This window comes from Salminus brasiliensis, chromosome 14 (genome assembly GCF_030463535.1).
Source record: "Salminus brasiliensis chromosome 14, fSalBra1.hap2, whole genome shotgun sequence".
Classification (NCBI taxonomy): Eukaryota; Metazoa; Chordata; class Actinopteri; order Characiformes; family Bryconidae; genus Salminus; species Salminus brasiliensis.
In genome coordinates this window covers 34906405-34920738 of record NC_132891.1, presented here as the reverse complement: position 1 = coordinate 34920738, position 14334 = coordinate 34906405, and the positions used below count along the sequence as shown (strand labels likewise).

Sequence of the window (14334 nt, the reverse complement as noted above, 5' to 3'; positions counted from 1 at the left end):
CTCTCTCTCTCTCTAAGCTCTACCGGAAAAGAGAGAGCCTTTAAGTACCCCATCCCTCTGTCCTGCTGAACAAATGTTTGAAGAATGGAGGGAGGGTAATGGAATTCCTTGGCAGTTGTTAGTTATGTGGCACTTTGCCTTGCACCAGCATTTCCTCTCTCAAAAAGGCTTTCATTCAAACCACAGAGGCAGAAAAAAGACATGAATACAAAACAATATTTATTATAAAGCTCATTTTTATTGGGCAGACTCATTTTTACAAATTTTTATTCTACATGTAATGCAAATACAAGTACATCCATCCTCTTATCCACAGGGTCGAAGTGGGTCCCCACCCTACCTGGAATCATTGGGCCCAATAATACCCCCCACACCAGGGTCCAGTCCATCATAAAATACCATGCACACATCTGTTCATTCACACACTCACACCTACAGGAATTTACCATAGCCAATTCACCTAGCTACCAGATGTGTGTTTTGTTAGGAGGTGGGATAAGAGGGGCGAAGGAAGGATCGAGCCCATAACCCCACGATCCCACAACCCCACTACCTGTTGCACCACCATGCCTCCGACAATGTAAAATTTTTGCATCCCCAAAAGCTATATAAGACACCCGGCAGTCTATACAATGAACGAAAGGACAAGTTGAGTTTGAAAGTAATACAGGAATGTACAAAAGCTATGGTGCCAATCACGTGAGGAAGACAGGACATGTTGGACATGTCTTAATGGATTGCGGTCGGTCTCGTTACTGTGGCTCGTCCAGGTTAATTTCCGTAAAGAGGTCCAGACCATTGTTTCCTGAAACACACAGACATGTATGTTACTCTCCGAAGATCCAGAAATATGTTTAAGCCTTTAAACTGGGGGAGATTCCTTCCACATTGGCTCCACATATGAAAGCCCAACAGGGTCAGCGATGGGACCAGGAGGGGGGTTAGGCCTGGGCCCCATCTGGGTTGTACACTGCACACTGAGGCCTAGATGAGACCCATGCGAGATTAAGGTGGGATGTTTTAAACGATGGGGCCCATTTGGGGACGCACGTACAAACCCGTATAAAAACTCGCTACAGCCCACCTTAATCTCACATGGGTCCCATCTAGGCCCCGTATGCTGTGTTCTCAGAGCCCATGCTCACCTGGAACCCACCTAACCCACGTTTCACCCATGTTAGCCCCACATGACGGTGTTGGCTGGGTTTGCCAATCTCTATTTTTTAAAAATGTATATCTGCCAGTTCTTGTTCTTTACATTATGTCAGAATTGGATGATGAATGGACCAATAGAAAAGCTCCAATTTTATACATTTAACGTAAAGAAGGTTTTTCAGTTTCTTGTAAAGTTGCTGTTTTGGAGATCCATAATATTTGTGCAGCAGCATGTTTCAGAGGAATCACTGGATCATTTGTATAATAGTATTGGAATATTAATAAAACATTAATTAATTAATTAATTAATTAATAGTAATTAGTCATTATTGCCTAAACAAATAAACAACCTTTGTTTACTCTCCTACAAAAATAGCACAATAATATTAACCCCTTAAACCCTGTGTTTAGGCCCACACTTCAGTTCTTCACTCTCATAACTACAAACCCCAAAATAGAACCCTGTGGGACTCCACTTAATGAATAAGGTGAAGGGGAATTCCACCAAAATTTCAGACCATATTTTTTTTTCATAGGATCATAATTTCGCCTGATGGTTTAGGATAGTTTGAGGAGTTCGAAAAGTACAACCAGGCAAAACTGAAAAAAAGGATGTAGTAAATAAAATGGCTATATTTGCTGAGTTGGCACATTCCTCCACAATGTACTGTATCAGTTTTTGTACAATTCAGTGGAATTCCATTTTATTGCCCATTTATAGCGTTTTAGAAGATGTACAGTATGAGCTTTAACTTCCCCGATGGTCACATCAGTGCTGATATGAAATATGGATAAGAAATGAATAAATTAGTGGCTGCTGTATCTACTGTATGTGCAGAAACCGCCTGTATGGTTGTACAGACCAGAGTTTGTGACGTTGTTGTTGTTTTCATTCTGCTGCTGATCGCTGGCTTCAGGACTAGGTGGATCCAATACTTCAAAGTCTCCACCTATCAGATCCAGATCCAGACAGAAATCCACTTTTTTCGGGGGTGGAGTCAGACTGGCATCCGACATGAAGCTGTCTTCCTCTGGGACGTTCTGCTGCTCTGGGGGCAGAAGGGCAGCACAGAGAAAAATGAGGGCAAAGCGAGACGTGCTGGAGGTAACATGCTTTTCAAAGGGTGAAGGTCACGTTCGCTCAGCATTAGCTAAAGGTCAGCGCAGTGAGCTCGTACCAGAGGAGGCCGCTTGCTTGTCCGTCTCTCCTGCGCATCCGTTGGCTGTAGGACTGGTTTCTTGAGACTTATCCTCCTGATCAAAGTCTAAAGTGGGCAATTCTGTGGAAGGAAGCCATAGCCAAGGGGTGGGGTGGGGGTCAGGAGAACACTTTAGAGACACAGGGAAAGGCTGTTACTTGGCCTGAAACTAGTATTAGTGCTACTGGTCAAGTTTAGATAATGCCTGCCTTTGCTGGTGCATTCGAAGGTCCCCCCGTGTTCCATGCTCCGGAGAGGGGTGTCATGGTCATTGGCCACGTGGGACAGATCAAAGGAGTAGGTCTGGGCACACACACACACACACACACACACACACACACACACAAATATATATATGGGTTTTGTGGATTGCCACTGTTCTTTGGGGGAACCAAAAGCGACATGACATCACTCCAAAGAACCATATATATATATATATATATACACACACACACACTTTTTTCCAACCAGTGTAGTCAACCAACATGACAGACTTGAGGAACAGGGCTGTAAATTAAACTGCATGAATGAAGCATCTATTCCCCACAGCTCCCCCTAGTGGCTTATTCGTGTACTAAAGGGGAATTCCACCCATCGTTTAAAGAGACTGGCATGATGAGTTGGTTGGGAGATAAACAGCAGCTTATTTAGATGTAATCAGAGTCAGAGTGGGGATTGGTGGGTCTGGTGGGTTTGGGGGGTTTGGTGTGAAGTTCTAGAGAAACTCACAGTCAGAGCAGTTAACAGAGGTGCTGAAAAGAAGCAGGTGGTTATGGAAACCCTGCCTGATGGCGATTAGGGTCATCATTTGGGCCGACAGTAGATTTTTGAAGTGTTGTGCTGCAGAGTGAAACCCTGGGTTCTCTGGACAGTTTATTAGGCATACCCTTATTGCTAGCATTTTAACCTGTGATTAATCAGAATTAATCACAGAATATAGCTATATATATATATATATATATATATATATATATATATAGATAGATAGATAGATAGATATATAGATATATATAGATATTGCTGTTGGAAAAAAAAACCTGTATCTCTAATTTTGACTTCCATTGAAAGGTAAAGACATTTTGGAGATGACCAACAGTGATATAATTATATAATTATATATATATATGTGTGCATATTTATTTATTTATATAGTTCATTTGTATTAATGTAAATAGTCCATATATATATATATATATATATATATATATAATTTTTTTCTTTGGGAGAAAAGGTTTCTTACCCTTCCTTTCTTCCACAGAATGTACAGAAGCACAGCAAGAGCAATGATGATGAGCAAGATGAGGACCAGAAAGACCACCCCTACAAATACAAGCAACATATCAACGATCCACCCCTACATCAGAACACCCGGACACCTTTAGCCTCATGAGCATTACAGCGTGTCTGCAGTGTGTGTGCAGCAGCGCGAGCAGAAGCTTACCTATGCTGGAATGTTCAGGAGATTTAGATCCTGCAACACAAAAACACGGCAGTATTAGATCAGACACCGTGGAGCACTTGGACCACTGAGCTGTGCAGTGAGTCTAGTGAGTTCCCACCACCCCTCCCTCCCTTCATTCTGAGGGCAGAAACACCTCTAAATCATGCTGCTATATTACTGAACATTAATACATGAACATTTACTCATTTCCTGACACTAATAAACAGCTTTCAGCTCACAAGTAAAAAAAACAAAACAAAAAAACCCCACAAATAATTATCTTTTTTTTTTTTTTTTTAAAGCCAATAAAACAATAATTCAAAATACATCAATAAATTGATAAATATTTGGCACACTTCAGTCCTCCTGGCGTGTCTGACAGGCTGATTTCATTGCTGGTTTTAAGCACAGTGCTGTTTTTCTCCTGATTGAGGCATTTTAGGCTGTGATGTGGGTTGATGTAGATGCAGGTACATGTAGACCAGGTGTGGTGGTGAGAAGGCGGAGCTTAAAGATACCTGTTTAAAGCTACTGTAGACGTAGCTAATGTGGAAGCTGTGTGTAATTTTAAACAATTCTGTTTTTATGTTGTCATTATTATTATTATTATTATTATTATTATTAATAATAATAATAACAATAATAAAACCATGTTATTCACATTAAATTGCGAAATCTACAGTTATTGATTCCCTGTGTTCATAAAATGCATTACCATTGATGCATTATTATTACTACTATTTTATTTAACTTGAATATAATGTAATATTATTATTATTATTATTATTACTTTTATTATTATTATTATTATTATTATTATCAAATATAAATATAAAAACAAAAGAAAAAGAATGTATTTAATCAAAAAGTAATATAATTTAATATGTATTATTATTAGTAGTAGTATAATAATTATGATTATTTAATAGTGTATTATTGTTGTATATTTTTATTATTATTATTGTTGTGGTTGTTTTTTAATAGCTATTTTAGCACTAATGCAGTTCTTTGTTTTAACCTCAGTTCAGATCACTATCTGCTATCCTCAATGTCTGTCACTAACAGACATTATATTTTACAGTGGAACCTGAAAACAGACCATAATATCTGACCCTTTATAAAACTTTCACTGAAACGCTCTGTTTTACCAGCGGGAGAACCGCAGAACCGCTCACTCACCTTTCTCTGTTTATAAACCAGCACTGAAGAACCCATTCAGAACGGAGTGCAGGAGGCTAACACTAATGCTAATAAACACACAAGCTATAGAAACCCCAATCACACATCATAAACCAGTTATTACAAACCAGTTATTACACACCAACAACCACAGATCTCAGTCCAGAGTGTGTACCACTACACACTCATACACACAGGAAGTGATTAGACTGCAGTGTTGTAAAGGAGCTGGGAGCTGATTGGTCAGGGAGGAGATCAGACTGGATTATCAGATATTAAACACTATAAAACATCATTTTAAGAAAAGTCTCGACTAAACTGAATCAGATCAGTCCAGAAAGTCTGATTATAGAATCAGATTATTTTACTGATCAGATTAATCAGCAGCTCGTCTGATCTAAATTGTGGGGCTGTAGATCGGATCAGTATCGGCTGATCCTCAGCATTAAGGAGTATAAAGGATATTAATGCTTAATGCTATGGATCAGCCCATACCGATCCGATCTACAGCCCCACAGTTTAGATCAGACGAGCTGCTGATTAATCCGATCAGTAGAATCTCTTTAAGGAGGATAAAATAACCGGATCGGGACGTCCCTAATTATTACTATTAGAAACAGGACGTCCGATCACCAGCTGAGCACACTGACCCGTCTAATAGAGCTGACCTGCTGGATTCCACTGTGCACTCAGCTTCACATGACCAGTGAGGGACTGACCTCAGCGCTAATACGAGCTATTAGAAGTGACGCACTGCAGTGAGGCCCGAAGTGAGAGAAACTGACCGGGCGAGAGAGATAAGTAGAGAGTTGTGATTCTTGCGGTGGGCTAAATGCAGTTGAGAGGAGGCCAAGAGAAGGTCGAGTGCACACTCCTTTTTCACACTCAAGACTTTCACACACTCTCGCGCTGGACTGGCTGCTTTTAAAAACGTAGCAGAGACGTTACAAAAAAACCAACAACATCAGAACTGCTTTCACCAATGTTTCCACGCCTTCAGCACCGTCCCGGAAGCAGCAGGCGCTGCCTGTTTCATGTGGGGCAGCAGACACCACACTGTCTCCAACTTGGCAGTGTAGAAAACACACTGCCTAGCACCCCTTCAAATGTGCCACAGATGTGCCAATGCACACACACACACACACACACACACACATACACACTTAGCCTGCCTAGATCCCTGTAGAGAAGTACTGCCAATAGAATAGGACATGAGCCTGCCCGCACCATGCTGCCCAATGTCAGGTGTGGGCTAGTAGAGGGGTATAGAGAGCCCCAGCAACATTGAGCTGTGGAGCAGTGGAAGAACTGTGTTCTCTAAATTAACAGGTGTCCCAATACTTTTGTCATTTAATTAAAAAAAATATATATATATATTTATTCTGAGGATGCGACAATAAGACCATAACCTCTGTGTTAAAAAAAAGTCAGTAACCAAGGAAACCAATGCCTAAACCTTTAAGAGTTACTGCTGGTACAGTTATCTAGTACCAAAGTACCAAAAAAATACCCATAAATTCTCTGCAAGAACTTCAATAAAATGCGAAATAAAGGTTTTCTTGACCGGTAACACTTGTAAAAAGGGTTCCATAAGGGTTCTCTGAAGGTCCTTTAGTAAAGGCATTGGTTCTCTATGGAACAAAGACAACTTAAAGAACCATTTAAATGTATAAATGTTCTTGCCTGATAAAAAAAAAAAGAGTCCCCACATATACGCAGGGGCGCTGCCAGAGATTTTGGGCCCCATGGAAATGATATTGTTAAGTGGTTGCTATGGTGCTGCTAGTTTGTTGCTTTTGTGGACATAGGTTGTTGCTAGGTAGTTGCTAGGTTGTTGCTGTGATGTATTTGGTGGAGGCTAGATTGACACTAGGATATTGCTAGGCTGTTGCTTGGATATTGCTAGGTGGTTGCTATGGTGTTGCTAGTTTGTTGCTGTTGTGAAGATATGGTGGTTACTAGGTTGTTGCTAGGATATTGCTAAGTTGTTGCCGTGGTCTATTTGGTAGGGGCTAGAATGTTGCCAGGGATTTTGGGCCTCAGGAAAAGATATCACACCGGGGGCCCACAACTCTTACAATTCTGCCTAAATACTCTATTAATTAGAGTATTAATATATTTATATTATTATATTATTAATATATTTTTAGGGCCCATGTCAGTCACATATCCCTTCATATATATATATATTAATATTTGAACAGTATGATGGACCCCTGGCTCAGAGGGGTCCTACACTGCCTACTTATGTCTAGTGCTAAAACCACCCCAATCAAATGGCATGTTTATAGAACTGTTGCCTTTACTGAGGAACCCTTGAAGAACTTTGAAGAACTTTGAAGAACCCCAGTCAAATGGCATGTTTACAGAACTGTTGCCTTTACTGAGGAACCCTTGAAGAACTTTGAAAAAACAACTTTCTGTTGTTTTTACTAAGGAACCTTCCTGCCTGATGTAATTGGGCTCTGAAGGCGTGCCCTATATCCACCCTATTGAGCGAGTACTTCCTCTTCTCGTGCTGCTTTCTAAGCCAGTGTTTCTCAACCCACTGCTCGCGGCCTACCCGCTCAACCCCACATCCCAACGCCACCAGGACAGGGCACCACCTGGTGGGCCTCGAGAGCTGGGGTGAGAAACAGTGTCATAGGTCACCTCAGCTCCCAGGCTTCTACTTCAACAGGGTGATGCCCTCGATACTACTCGCTCACTGAGGAGCATCATCGTTCTTCTCGAGTTCACACTTTCCTTTCTCTCTGTCTCTCTCTCTGTCTCTCTCTCTGTCTGTCTCTCTGTCTGTCTCTCTCTCTCTCTCTCTCTCTCTCTCTCTCTCAGCACATCTGCACAGTTTCACCCGGGGCTGTTTCCCCACGGCCTCCACTGGAAAAACCCAGCGACTCATCTTTTACCCGAAGTACAAAAGAACCTCTTGTATGTTCCACCGGTCCCTCGGTGTTCCTCTGCGTGGGACGTCACGCCCCACAGCAGCTGAGCAAATTCCCAACGTGCTCCACGCGCTTGGCAATGAGGTCATCAGAGAAGCATCTGCTGAGACACGCGACGTTCTCGAGGAGCGCTTCTTCATTCAGCAGATAAATATAGAAAGTGAGGAAGTGAAAGTTTAACAAGCGTTTGAGGAGCTACACGATCGGATGGTGCAAATTTAATGTGATTGGTGGTTGCTGGGGTGTTGCAATGGTGTATATTGTGCTTCCTGGAATGTTGCTCTGCAATTTCCTTTAAAATCAATAAAATATTCTCTTTTCTAGTTGCTAGGTGGTTGCTTGGATATTGCTAGGTGGTTGCTAGGTTGTTGCAACATTGTTGCTGTGTTGTATTTAGTGGAGGCTAGATTGTCACTAGAATATTGCTAGGTGGTTGCTAAGGTGTTGCTAGGTTGTTGCTGTTGTGGACATGGTGGTTGCTAGGTTCTTGCTTGGATATTGCTAGGTGGTTGATGTGGTGTTGCTAGGTTGTTGCTGTTGTGGACATGGTTGTTGCTAGGTTGTTGCTTGGATATTGCTAGGTTGTTGCAACATTGTTGCTGTGGTGTATTTGGTGGAGGCTAGATTGTCACTAGGATATTGCTAGGTGGTTGTTAAGGTGTTGATAGTTTGTTGCTTATGTGAATATGGTGGTTGCTAGGTTGTTGCTTGGATATTGCTAGGTGGTTGATATGGTGTTGCTAGGTTGTTGCTGTTGTGGAAATGGGGGTTGCTAGGTTGTTGCTGTTGTGGACATGCTGGTTGCTAATTTGTTGCTGTGGTGTATTTGGTGGAGACTAGGTTGTCGCTTGGATATTGCTTTAGGGTTGTCAGGTGGTTGCTGTGGTGAATATTGTACTTGCTAGGTTGTCATTGTGAAATTGCTAGGGGGTTGTTAGGGTGTTGCCGTGTCTTTGCTGTGTAAGTGGTGGTTGTTAAGCTGTTGCTGTGGTGTATTGGGTTGGGACTAGGTTTCTAGGGTAATGCTAGGTGGTTGCTAGGTTGTTGCTAGAATTTTGCTGGGTTGTTGATGTGGTGGCTAGGTTGTTGCTTTGGCTATTTTTAGGTGGTTGCTTGGGGGTTGCTAGGTGAATATGGTGGTGAGTATGGTAGTTGCTAGGTTGTCGCTTGGATATTGCAAGGTGGTTGTAGTGGTAAATATGGCAGTTGCTAAATGTGTTGCTTTGATATTGCTCGGTGATTGCTTTGGGGTTACTAGGTGTTTGCTGTGGTGAATATGGTGGTTGCTAGGTTGTTGCTTGGATATTGCTAGGTGGTTGCTAAGTGAATATGATGGTGTATATGGTAGTTGTTAGGCTATTGCTTGGATATTGCTAGGTGGTTGCTTTGGGGTTGCTAGGTGGTTGCTGTGGTGAATATGGTGGTTGCTAGGTTGTCGCTTGGATACTGCTAGGTGGTTGCTATGGTGTCCTAAAACAGTATGTTGCCAACAGGTGAGGTATCTAAACCCATCCACTCCACTGTGTTCTACACTTACGTCTCTAAGACCTTGTACACACACACACACACACACACACACACACACACACACTCCGGCCAGGGCCTGAGCGGTGAACTGAGCGGCAGTGTGTGTAGACTGGGTGGGTGCTACAGGGGTGCACAGATTGACGGTAGTGCGCCAGTGACTGCAGCAGCGCTGCTCTCGAGTTAAAGGAAGCGGCTGGCTGTAGGTAAAAGCAGCCTCGGCTCTGATTGGCTGATTTAAAACAAGTGCATCGGTCACTTTGCATAGCTTGGGCCGCCCCCGAAAGCCCTACAACTGAAACTGCAAGTAGTCGTGGGCTGCAGCAGCCCAAACCACTTGCACCACCCCCCACACCACCCACCCCCCCAGTCCATCCTCCCACACCACACACACATGTGGCCTGTTCAGCCCTAAGTACTCGCATATCGATGAAAGCTAGCAGTGCTCATTTTTTGGAGGTGGTGGAGGTTCTCCATCACTGTGTTCATCATTAGAACATCTCCAAAGTTCTCCTCATGGAGTCTAGTGTTATTTAGAGTTCTCCTCAGATCAACACCTGGTTTGGTGGTAAATCAGGGCTTAATGATGGTAAATCAGGTACTGCTGCTGCTGCTGCTGCTGATGGAGTTGAACACATCCTCCACACTGTGCTGGCTGGACTGGGGGGCGTCCAGGAGAACCCTGGAGGAACCGAGCTCTGCTCTTCAGACTAGCTCACCGACAAGATCTCACTACTTTCTTTCTTCAGAATGAGAAGCTCTTGTTTCTCCTTTTTACTGGATTTATGTTCACCTGCTTAATCTGAGCTGATGGGATCTGGAGCTTCTGCAGATGAAACTCCATGGCTTTACTAGATGGGATCAGGTCTACCTTTGCTAAATGACTTTTTGAGCATCTCTTAATTCCGCAGAGCTTAAACTGCAGACGTATTCTAGAGGTAGCGGCTGTACAAAAGCACCTACTTGTTCTTTAAACAATGCAGTGACAGACAGGATGCACTCAGACGCCTCATCTTGATCGGAGGTTTCCACAAAAGAAAACGAGAGACTCTCGGAGGAAGGCGTATCAGCGAGCGTGACGAGCATGATGAGCGTACCGCCGATGCCGTTTCAAATTTCACTGCAGTTTTCCTTGTTGTTTTGATCGATGATCAGATAATCGATTAATCTACACTCTGGTTCTCATAGAACATAGAAGAACCACTTTTGGTTCCATTAAGAAGAAAGTTTCATTGAACCTCGACATGGAGTGAAGATCTTCTGCTGATGCTTTAAATGGTTCCTTAATGGTTCTTGGCTCCAGCATATGGCTTTGAGGGGCTCTTTACCCCCTCAAAGAACCTCATTTCCAAAAGAGGTTCTTTAAAAAAACCGTCTATTAGTGGGATTTTTAGAGCAGTGGTTCTCAAACCTGGTGCTACACGTCCCTTCCAGCTCAGCTTAACTCAAAATAGAGCAAAAATGAGGACCGCCTGAAAAGCCCTACTCAAGACATACTCGAATTATGCAGCCGCTTAGGGCCCAACCGCCACCAGGGGGCCCCCAAGAGCACCAAAAAAATATTAAAAAATTATATTTTAAAAATAACACTGATTAATAAAACGAGAAGACAGAATGACACGGGTATGATGTAAGCTGATTACAGATAATGCTAATGACAGTTGGTACGTTACACACACACAGTGTAGCCTATGGAATGATGAAGTGTTTGGTGCTGAGGTGGTGGCATGGTGGGGCCCAAATGAAAATCTGCTTAGGGCCCCATAAAGGCTTGGGCCGGCCATGATCTGAAACCCCTTATGTATGTATGTATGTATATATATATATATATATATATATATATATATATATATGCACCCTCAAAAATGTACACTCATAAGCCCCTCCCACTAGTGAAAGAATTTTAAGGCTAGACACAACAGCTAAAAAAAAAAAAAGCTAAAGGCTAACACTAGCCGTCTGGAGCAAGCCGTCTGTGCAGCTAGTGTACCCTTTCAGGCCATGCTACAATCTCTTCAGCTAGCTAACTGCAGTGTTAAAAGCTAGGCTATGCTACGCTAGGCTAGGTTGTGTGGCTCCTAAAAAACTCAACTCAAATTAGAGGACTGGCTGAAGGTCCATGAGGCCCATTTTTTAGGGAACCAAAAGTGGTTCGTCTATAGAATCACTACAAAGACCCCTTTGCACCTTTTTTTAATACAGGCGGGAACATCTGGATTCTTACCGGCTCCAGCTGTGCTGGTGTTGATGATGACTGGAACGGTTGCGTGACTTTCAGATGTTTCAGCATCAGCTTTGGAGGTGCTATTACTGTCATTAGCGGTGGGTGCTGCGACTGTTTCGTTTAGCCCCCCATCTTGGCTAATGGGGGTGTCAGTTGGTGTCAGGCTGGAGTTTGATGAATTGGCATCATAGTCATGATGAGAGGTGACATTTTGGTCATTGTAGTTTCCAGTAGAAATATCTGTTGTTGTAATATTGGTCGTTGTTTGACTGGGTGATGGCGTGGTGCCCACAGAGCTGGAGTTGGTGCTGATGGTGCCGGCCGATTCTTGACTCATTACCATAGAAACACACAGCAGTGCAACTGAAGGAGAGAGGGAGGGAGAGAGAGATGTTCAATGTGAAGGAAAATCAAAAGTAATATAAATTTTTTATATTGATAAAAACTATAAAGCATATTTATCCTGGAGGAGTTGAATAATGAGAGGTCAGCACATGGAAGTGACAAACCGTAAACCTCAAACCCTGCTGTTCCTCCTCCAGAACCCAAAAACAGAGCTGGAAACGAGCCAATTCCAAAAGCCCAAAACTGTTACATCACAGTCCTGACTCGTTTTATTTGCACCCCTAAAATTCATGCCCATAAACCCGCCCACGAGAGAACAGAAGCCTACGACACAACGGCTACTTCTAGAGGATATAAGGTAAGAGAAAAAAAGGCTAAAAGCTAATGCTAAAGCTAGCTGACTGGGTAAAGCACTGCTCGTAAAAAGGGCGGGTCATCCGGAGCGAGCTTACCCTTTCAGACCCTACTACAACCTCCCCAGCTAGCTAGCCACACCCTGCGCCACCTGGGCCCAGACAGAACAGCGACATTATCAGGGAAGACTGGAGGATTATTACAAAACACTGAAAACACTGTTGTCAAGCAAGGCTAAGCTAGGCTAGGCTAGGCCATGCTAAGCTGCATGGCTAGTATAAGCTGTCTCTGTGCCATCAAACCACCCAATGAAAGCAGAGCTGATCATTTTATCCCCGCTGTAAAAGGCGAAATCAGCACGTTTCATTCCGAGGTAACGTAACAGGGTTGTAAACAGGGTTGTACACAGGTTTGTAAAACAGCATCTGAGCATTTTCCACCTTCTACAGCGTTTTAGGCTCAGCAAAGACATCGTCCACTTGTATCGTCCCAGTATTTACACCGATAACGCTGCAAGCTTGCTAGCCTGCTGTAGAACTCCACTTTTTCGTTATCAGCACCAGTTGATGCTCGGCCCCACCTGCTCGGGCCTTTCTCTGCTGTAGGAGCTCAAGCGTATGGAGACAAGTCTAGACACTTGAGGCAGCACAGTACTTTTTTTTCCTCGTCTTAAATGAAGTCATTTACGATTTTTTTACGAAATCGGGTTCAGTTTAACACCTGAATCCATTTCACGTCCTGATCCGGCTGAAATGAACTGGATTAAAGTTCAATCCACCTTAAATTCAGTAAATAAAACTAGTGGATGAAGACGTATGTTATGTTAGCTAGTGTCTATAATATCCAAATATTAAAAAAACAGCATACATAAGATAAATAGGGGTAATATTAAAGTTTGGTGTAATAAAAATGCATTAAATAATTATCATTATTTATTTATTTATTTTTAAAGCTTTTTACACATTTTTACGGCCTATTAGCACCCACACCGAGCCTCTAGCACCGTTAAAGCGGTTAAAATGACAAAAAAAATAATATTAATAAATAAATCAAGCCAAGTTAAAGAATCAGAGGTCACTCACCGAGGCCATACAGGTGGACGTGGCTTTTAGACATCTTTTATTTATTTTTTAATTATTTAATTGAAAGTATCCTCCCCAGCGCTCAGACGGTCTACAATAACGGTCCACACGCGCCTCTTTCACACGAAAAGGCTTCTTTCCTCTCTGGCTTTTGTGAAAGCGATCGTCACCATCGACTCAGAAACCACCAGCTGGAACAGGATGCCTGCACACACGCATACGCGCACACACACACACTCACACACACTCACACACACACACACTCACTCACACAGCATGCACCGCACTTGCTGAGTGTTTAGACAAAGGAAGTTCAGGCTCATAGGTGGGGAGGTGAGATAACTCTGAGTCTAACTGCACTCCTTCAGCTCAGCTCTAACGTCTCAGGCTCTAGGTAATACCTCGTACAGGGGTGTACCTAGCAGTGAACCCTGAGGGACACCCATTCGTTTAACTTGCTGAGCTTCCTCACAGGGAATACTCAGACAATGGCTTCATTTGTTTAGTGTAGTTAGTGCAGATTACTTTGATCCAATGGAGCTCAATCACCATCATTCCAGAGAACACAGTTCTCCCACTGCTCCACAGCTCAATGCTGCTGGGGGGCTTTATACCCCTCTACTAGCCCACGCATGGCGTTAGGCAGCATGGTGCCAATAGCTTTATAATGTTGATCTGCTCCAGGTAGTCCTATTCTACTGGCAGTACTTCTTCTCTACAGGGACTAGACAAGCTGTGTGTGTACATTTTCACGTCTGCGTCAACAACGGAAGCAACTTAATAAAGCAGCTTAATACATTCATTAGAAGGGGTGTCCACAAACATTTGGACATATGGTGTATATTAGCTTTGAAGCATCACTCTGAGAATATTGAAGCCTTTTAGCAGA

General features: G+C 42.9%; 1 protein-coding gene across 1 annotated transcript; it reads right to left on the bottom strand.

The window, feature by feature from the left end:
- Nucleotides 1-218: 218 nt before the first annotated feature.
- LOC140577213 (uncharacterized) lies at nt 219-13665 on the bottom strand. The gene is made up of 8 exons (XM_072697073.1): nt 13446-13665; nt 11665-12027; nt 3796-3825; nt 3595-3674; nt 2564-2657; nt 2334-2435; nt 2019-2204; nt 219-805 (listed from the first exon to the last, which is right to left on the bottom strand). Exons 1-8 carry the CDS (start codon nt 13477-13479, stop codon nt 753-755), a joined length of 942 nt encoding a protein of 313 aa, XP_072553174.1. The 5' UTR covers nt 13480-13665; the 3' UTR covers nt 219-752.
- Between the last annotated feature and the right edge of the window lie 669 nt (nt 13666-14334).

Excerpts from the sequence above, each read along its gene's own strand:
- LOC140577213 (XM_072697073.1), bottom strand. The coding sequence starts at position 13,479 with ATGTCTAAAAGCCACGTCCACCTGTATGGCCTCG. Across the intron at positions 3,826-11,664 it reads CACCAGCACAGCTGGAGCCG|GATCTAAATCTCCTGAACAT; the intron begins GTAAGAATCCAG and ends TTTGTGTTGCAG. Across the intron at positions 3,675-3,795 it reads TCCTGAACATTCCAGCATAG|GGGTGGTCTTTCTGGTCCTC; the intron begins GTAAGCTTCTGC and ends TTGTATTTGTAG.